General features: G+C 40.3%; 1 protein-coding gene across 8 annotated transcripts in view; it reads left to right on the forward strand.

Annotated features, from left to right (window-relative positions):
• The window catches only part of LOC107839091 (protein DDB_G0276689), a 105,309-nt gene that overhangs the window by 59,672 nt on the left and 37,040 nt on the right, over positions 1–8,597 (forward strand). For all 8 annotated transcript variants that reach the window (XR_007044141.1, XR_007044142.1, XM_047395808.1 and 5 more), the window contains 2 exons: positions 33–115; positions 219–323. Coding sequence is in view for 6 of the 8 variants with exons in the window: in XM_047395808.1 (XP_047251764.1) it covers positions 33–115; positions 219–323 (188 nt within the window). In the remaining 2 variants the exon portion in view is untranslated. The remainder of the gene's footprint in view (positions 1–32; positions 116–218; positions 324–8,597) is intronic.

The raw sequence follows: 8,597 nt of genomic DNA on the forward strand, positions 1-8,597 counted from the left end.
AAAGTAAATTCTAATTGAAAACTTACTCTCAGATTGATGTTTTCCCTGTGTGGAATGCATGGGGGCATGCTCTGATTAGGATGGAGCGCTATGCACAGGCTCGTGTTAAATTTAAGTATGCAAAAGCAATTTTATTTTCTATTCTTTGTCAACCTCCAACAAAAATCTAATTTTGATTGCTTATCACTGTACTTTTTTAACTATTTGACAATGTCTAGGCAAGCACTTCAATTGTACAAGGGTGATGCTGCTACTGTTATATTGGAGATTATTGGTACCATTGAAGGAGGTCCACCGGTGGATGTTTCATCTGTTCGGTCCATGTAAGAAAGTAACAAGTTTTGTATTGTATATGTTGGTGATTTAGTATGTGGAAGACATGCGATATGATATCTGCAAATGCTGGTCCTAATATTTCTTTTATGCATGCAGTTAAATCTCTTCTTTTTCTCAGCTTGTTTTAAAGGCAATTAGCAGCATTTAGGGACTACTGTTATATTTACTAGATGGCACTATTAAATAACGTCCTACAATTATTGTTCAAGGGTTTGTAAGGGGATTTTGTATTTTATAATGCACTGAGCTCCTCCATCCATTGCATTAATGTTTGAGGTTGGTGTCTCAGATTCTTTCACATTGTATTTGGTCTCAACTTTGGTAGGCGTATTTCACAATCTTTCCCCTGTAGGCTCCTCTCTCAACACAATCAGTTGAGATGCTTTGTGCCTTTCTCTTGGTTCAGCCCATTGAGCGATTAAATCTGTTCAAGAACCAACCAGGAGATGTTGAGCCCTCTTTACTTCTTCGTGTGTTTACTTATTCATATTTTGAACCTCCTAAGAGAAAATTCTGGTTCTGCTAGCAAAATATGAATGAATAAAATATGCAAGTGAATTTCAGGAAAAATGCTCCCAGGCACATTTACCATGGTGTATGCTTTTTGCAGACGATGTAGTTCTGATAGATGAGACTCGAGGGGGTGTGAATGATAAATTAGAGGTGTGGAGGCGAACTCTTGAGTCTAAAGGGTTCAGGGTGAGCAGGCGGGAGGATGAGGTAGTTGTGAAGCTGGAAGCTCAGGAGGTATGTAAGAGGGACAAGTTCAAGTATCTTGGGTCCGTGATCCAGAGTAACGGTGAGATTGACGAGGATGTCTCGCACCGTATTGGGGCGGGATGGATGAAGTGGAAACTCGCGTCGGGGGTGCTGTGTGATAAGAAGATGCCGCCCAAGCTTAAAGGCAAATTCTACAGGGTGGTAGTCCGTTTGGCCTTGTTGTATGGAGCGGAGTGTTGGCCAGTTAAGAACTCCCACATTCAAAAAATGAAGGTGGCAGAAATGCGGATGTTGCGCTGGATGTGTGGACTGACTAGAGGGGATAGAGTTCGGAATGAGACTATCCGGGAGAAGGTGTGACTTCAGTGGAGTGCAAGATGCGGGAAGCACGATTGAGATGGTTCGGACACGTGAAGAGGAGGAGCATGGATGCCCCGGTCCGTAGGTGTGAGAGGCTAGCGTTGGATGGTTTTAGGCGGGGTAGGGGTAGGCCGAAGAAGTACTGGGGTGAGGTGGTTAGGCGGGACATGGAACAGTTACAGCTCACCGAGGACATGATCCTAGATAGGAAGGTCTGGAGGACGCGAATTACGGCAGAGGATTAAGGCCAGTTCGGGTCGCTAGTGTAGGGAATTACTTGGTGGGGGTTTTATTCTTGTCATGATTCCGTTCCGTGTTCCATGTTGTATTACGAATCTATGTGCTTTCCCCTGCTTTCCTCTGCTTTATATTACTTATGGGTGCTGTATTTATGTTATGTAATCTGCTTCTGTGCTGCACTATGTGTTTATGTGGTATCTCGTGCCTTGAGCCGGGGGTCTATCGGAAACAGCCTTTCTACTTCATCACAGGTAGAGGTATGGACTGCGTACATCTTACCCCCCCAGACCCCACTAGGTGGGAATACACTGGGTTTGTTGTTGTTGTTGTTACTCTCTTTCCTACTTCCTAGGACTGCAGAACTTCCCCTTTCCGGTAGATTTCCGGAATTGATCCTCTTTCAAACAATTCAGTTTTACATCCTGTGATTACTGTTTTACTAATACTTCCTCCTCCTTCACTTTTCAATTTCGTCGAAAAGCTTTTTTGGGTAATGGATTCTGTTTGTGACTTAAAAAAAAAAGAAATTATTTGTTACCATCCTTTTCCTTTTCATTCCTATCATGGATAATAGGATTCATTTTAGAATTGGGGGGGGGGGGGGGGGATCCTATGATCTGACAGAAACCAGATTGTCTTCTGATGTGGTACGAATGGGTTGATGGTTCAAAGCTTTATATGAGAAGAATGAAGATTAGTAGGGGCGTGCTATTGTGGCTGTGCAACAGATTCAAGGAAGCCTCAACCATTAAAGGAATGCCTTTTAAGACCTGGAAGTGCAGAGATATCTCCATCAACATTTATTGTACCGTAAAATACAATAAATTTGGTAGGTTCATCTCAGTTATTTCAGTTAATGGCAACGAAAGGTTAGTGATCCTTCTACTAAAGAAATTATTCAGTGAGGGGTGGGGCGATTTAGCCTTAAAAATCCAAAATTTTATTGCTCGCAAAGCCAGTCTACAAGAATCGAATACAGAGATGAGAGGTCTCAGTTCATTGAGACTTAGGGGAGAAGAAAGTTACAATGAAATAATGCAAAGACAGAAATGGTGCAAAGGAGACCAGAATAAATTTTTAGCGTCTTCTCCGGGAGGGGACAAAGGTCCACTGTGCAGAAGTTTGGTTGGCAGATTCCCCGACTGTGATGAAATACCCACCAAAACTGAAGTCAGAAGTTGGGCATAACAGACCTGGAAGGGCATCCACAACTTACAGATCTACGATATGAATGGAACTCAATTTCTCTTCGAGTTCCAGTCGAGACGAGATGCAGAGCGCATTTTTCTGCGGGAGTGGAGTTGAAAAAGTCATCCTTTGTTGCTAGAGTGGTGGACGGCGACCGCGGGAGCTTATCCTGCAGATACCATCTTCGATTGGTTCTGGTTCCGGACCTTAGGACTTCCCCTGCAGCTATTGAGCGATAAGGTGATGAAGCAAATTGGAGATCTTTCCGGGGGAAGAGGGGGGATTGAAACGGAGGAAGAAACACATCTAAAGAATCATCTGAGGTGGGCCAGACTCTTAGTCTCAAATGAAGATCAAGATTATATCTTGGAACATCAGGGGGTTGAATGGGGAAAATAAACGGAGCCTTGTCAGGAGTTTAACCAAACAATGGGGGGCTGATGTCTGTCTTTCTAGAGACAAAACTAAGGTACCAAGAAACGGAGGAAGAAACACATCTAAAGAATCATCAGACTCCGAGTTAAGGGACCAAGAGAGAATATCCCTTCAACCGTCGAGATTAGCGACGGCGAACTGATTTTCACTCTTCCGGTATGGATTGAAGATCCGGCGAGATATAGAAAGAAGGAAGAAGATGAGTTCTGAGATCGAGAAGTCAGTACAAAGAAGACAAAAGGGAAAGCTGCAAACCCTAACCTACAACTGACTGAGACAGAGCAAGAAGAGAGTTTTGGGAAAGAAATCTCAAATCTTTACACAGGGGATATAGAGAAGGGCGATGGCCCCAACACTTTTTTGCCCAGAGAACACGTGGATACTATAAGTCACGTGATTCCACAGGTGAACAAAGTGGACCCAAAGAAAGCTCATTCTTTAAAAGGGTTTCAGGCATGTGGTAAATGTTTTGGGCCTCCTAAAGCCCAAACTTTTATGAACCCAAATTGCAACTTCATTAACGGAATTAGCCCAAACCCTCTTCTATTTTCAACTCATAAAGACTACATCTGTCCCGCTACTTCTCCAATTTCTTTCTCTGTGACAAAACTGGAGGATATGATGAGAATGGTGACAAAGCAGAAGAAGCAAACATGCAACATAGAATAAGGGGAGAGAATTGAGCCGAAGGTTCGGAGCAGCTTTTGAGGGGTGTGATAAAATAGCCTTTGAACTGTTGATGAAAATAGACCAAAAAAAAAGGCTTTTTAGGGCCAAAAAAAGGGGCCATCAAGAAGAATGGAAATCTGAACTGTGTTTCCAAAGAAGTGAGAAACTTAGAATTTCACATGAATTTCAAAGAGGGAGAGCCCAGAGGTAGAGGGAGGACAACACCTCTTAGTCTCAAATGAAGATCAAGATTATATCTTGGAACATCCGGGGGTTGAATGGGGAAAATAAACGGAGCCTTGTCAGGAGTTTAACCAAACAATGGGGGGCTGATGTCTATGTCTTTCTAGAGACAAAACTAATGAGGCGTGATACTGATTTATTTAAAAAGGTATGTCATAATAGGTGGATGGGAGAGTTTCATTTAGATGTAGTGGTTAAAAGTAGAGGGATAGTGATGACGTGGGATAAATGGTAGTGGAAGGGGGAATGGGGAACTGATAGCGATTGCTGGACAGATGCTTACATGTAAACTACTAGGCATTGGCCAGAATATTACGTGGTTCTTAAGTGCAGTTTATGCTAATTGTAGTAGAGTAATAAGAGAGAACTTTGGGAGGAGTTGGCAACAATAAGAAACGCTTGTGATGGACCATGGGTGGTGTGTGGTGACTTTAATACTACAAGATATCCAAATGAGAGAACTGATAGTCATAGCATATTTGGAGTAATGACAGAGTTCACTGATTGGATCAATGAGATGGAACTATTTGAAACTCCTTTATTCGGAGGAGCTTACACTTGGAGAAGGGGGGAGAATCATTCAACAACTTCCAGAATTGATAGATTCCTCTATTCCAATCTTTGGGAGGAATTGTTTGCACAAATCAAGTGTGCTTCCTAGAGTGGGATCATATTATAGTCCAATAGCTCTAACTTGTGGAGAGTTAAACCCTAGGAAGACTTATTTCAAGTTTGAAAAATGGTGGATGGGGGTGGAATGATTCAGTGATAATGTCAAAGAATGGTGGAACTAATTCTCCGTTAGTGGATCAGACTCCTACACACTAGCCACAAAATTGAAGTTGCTCAAAAGGAAATTAAATGAATGGGGCTAGAAAACAGAAGTAAGTGGAAACACCAAAAGGAGGATGTGCTGAATCAGATTGCCAACATTGAAGCAGTTCAGGAGCAAAGATCATTAGATGAAGAGGAGATGATACACAAAGCTCACCTTTTCAATGAGTTTGCTATAATTTCTAGGAATGGGGAAATAGCATGGAGACAGAGGTCTAGAGTACAATGGCTCAAACATGGAGATAAAAATACCAAGTACTTCCATAGAATTGCCACTTCACAAGAGATTCAATTTAATTGAAAGTTAGAAGTGGAAGGGGTAGCTATTTCTAAACCGGATCTAATCAAGCAAAAAATTGTAAGTTTTTACCAAAATCTTTACTAGGAAGCAGAATGATGGAGGCCAAATTTTATTTTCTAGGGAAGTGAAAGCATTAGTGGGGAAGAAAAAGAGTGGCTATAGAGACAGTTTGAAGAAGATGTGTGCCAGTGACAAGGCCCCAGGCCTCGATAGCTTCCCAATGAGTTTCTATCAGAACTTTTGGGAAATAGTTGAGGAAGATATTATGAGCACCTTGAGGCATTTCCATAATCATCATGTGTTTGAGAAGAGCCTGAATGCAACCTTTGTTGCATTAGTTCCCAATAAGGTTGGAGCAATCGATTTGAGAGACTTCAAACTTATAATCCCGATAAGAGGAATTTACAGGATCATTGCTAAGCTTTTAGCAGCAAGTTAGTAAACAAACACCAAATAACCTTCATTAAAGGAAGATTAAAGGAAGACAAATCATTGATGCTGCATTAATAGCAAGTAAATGTGTGGACTCTAGGCTCAAAGGGGGTGATCCAGGAATCATATGCAAATTGGATATTGAAAAGGCTTACGACCATGTCAATTGGGGCTTCTTGATCAGAATACTTGAACAAATGGGGTTTGGGGAAAAATGGCTGAAGTGGATTGACTTTTGCATAAAAACTGTTAGGTTCTCCATTCTTGTAAATGGAGAACTTGCTAGTTTTTTTCCATCAGAAAGGGGAAAGGGGTCTCAGGAGATCCACTCTCTCCTTTTCTTTTTATACTAGCAATGATGAGAGTGGTCGTCTAAAATAGCTGGATAAGAGGCTTCAAGGTTAACAGTTCTCTTAGAAGGGATATGCAAATTTGTCATTTGCTTTATGCAGATGGCACAATTATTTTTTGTGAAGCAACATCAGATAAGGTTGCCTTCATAAGAGTGACTTTAGTGGTTTTTGAAGCAGTCTCTGTGTTATCTATAAATTGGAGAACGAGTAGTATTTTTTCAATTAAAGAAGTCCTACAACTGCAAAGTCTTGCAAGTATATTGGGGTGTAGATTAGAGCAACTTCCCACAACATATTTGGGCACGTCATTGGGTCACAAACATAAGGAACTAGAAATATGGAATGACATTATTGAAAAGATACAGAAAAAATTAGCCAGTTGGAAAGCTCAGTATATTTCTTTGGGAGGAAGAGTCACCTTGATCAATTCAGTGTTGGATTCTCTTCCAACTTATGTTATCTCTCTTTTTCCTATACCTGTTAAGGTGGAAGAAAGACTTGACAAATTTAGAAGAGATTTCTCATGGCAGGGCAATAAAGAAGGAAAGGGTTGCATTTAGTCAAGTGGTAGATTGTACAGTTACTCAATCAGGTGGATTGGGAGTTTAGAAACTTGGGGCTACAAAATAGATGTCTCCTGTCTAAATTGCTTTGGAGGTACACCACCGAGGAACATGCATTGTGGAGGGAGGTGATAGCCAACAAGTATGGGTGAAATGGAAAATGATGCTCTAGCTCTGTGAATAACACTTATGGTGTGTCAGCTTGGAGATCAATAAGGAATTTGTGGCCGGATCTTAGAAGAAACATAGTCTACAAGGTGGGAAATGGGACTCAAATCCTATTCTGGAAGGAGAACTGTATTGGAAATAAGACTCTAATGGTCTCATTTCCAGACCTATTCTCTTTGTACATAAATCCAGAAGAAACAGTGGCTGAGGTATCGTCCGAACAGGGTTGGATTATTGTGTTCAGGAGACTTTTAAATGATTGGGAGTTCGGGAAAGTGGCTAAGTTAATGGTTTCAAAGGGTTATCAATAGAGCATGACTCTATCCGATGGAAGCACTCTAGAGATGGAATCTTTTATGTCAACAAACTAGCTTATATTAAAGGAAGTGAAAGAGCAAGAAGGATGCAAGTCTGGCCCCTGAAAACAAATATGGAGAAATAAGGTGCCAACCAAGATAAAATGCTTGTCTTGGTTAGTTGCGGGAAGAACATGTGCTACACATGAAAGACTGAAAAAGAGTGGCTTTCAGATAGCCTCTTGGTGCGCTCTTTGCAAGGAGACTGAGGAAACTAATAATAATCTATTTCTTCATTGCAAAGTGACAACACTACTGGGGAATCTATTTCTGGGATCAACATAGTCTAAGTGGATTATGCCTGAGCATGCAACAGACCTTCTCATTTGCCGGATCAGAAGAGGGGGAGCAAATCTCAGTAAAAGTGGAGTATAATACCATCATGTATCTGGTGGTCAATCCGGAAGGAGAGAAACAACAAATGCTTCGAAAACAAAGCTAACCTAATAGATATAGTCAAATGGAATTGCTCGACTACTTTTTATTTTTGGTGTAATGGAAAAAGGGTAGAAGAAGAAGCACAAATTTTAGACTTTATAGGATCGTTGTAATCTACTAGTTTTCTCTGCTTTCTTTGGAAAGTTTTTGGAGGTCTCCAGCATACCCTTAATGCTTAATGCTGATGAATACAACATTACCTTTATCAAAATAGAAAAAAAAATGACCAACCAGTTTGTTTAGTCTTCTCATTCTGGTCAAAACTCATTCCTTAGCCTGTCAAGCATGCTTTCGCTGCTCCAGACACACATATCAACCCATTATGAGCCACTGTAGTCTCCTCACCCAAAGAAAAAGAGAAAAAAAGTTTTCAGACTTCAGCCCATGTGTAATCCATTGAATCAGGTTACACGTGCGGGAAGGTGTTATAGAACATGTCCTATGCGGATTGTCTGGTTCTAAAGGGATTTATATCTTGAGCTATCCTGTTCCTACCAATCTTCTTAAGGATTTTGGTTGAATGATCATACTTTTTGGAAACTACATTCTACATAGATAATATTTAGATGCAAGGTTTCGGTGTAATTTTTTATGGGAAAAGGATCAAAAATACCCCTCTACTTTGATTAATTGGTTATGCTTGCCCCTAGTCAAACTATAGGGTCAAATATACCCCTACTATTAGCAAAGTTGTCAAACATATCCCTCATTTTAACATTTTTCCACCTTGGCAAGTTAAGTGCCATGTGACGTGATATTTTTGATGAGGTGGATGCCACGTGGCATGCCACCTCAACATTCAATTTTTCTTTATTTTCTTATTTTAATTTTTTTTCATCAACTTTTATTAATGTATTTAATTAATTTATTGATTTAAAAAAATTAAAATATGAAATAAATTAATTTGATGACTGTAACTTTAAAATTATAATCTCAAAATAACTTTGTACATTAACTAAAT

This window comes from Capsicum annuum, chromosome 8 (assembly GCF_002878395.1).
Source record: "Capsicum annuum cultivar UCD-10X-F1 chromosome 8, UCD10Xv1.1, whole genome shotgun sequence".
Classification (NCBI taxonomy): domain Eukaryota; kingdom Viridiplantae; phylum Streptophyta; class Magnoliopsida; order Solanales; family Solanaceae; genus Capsicum; species Capsicum annuum.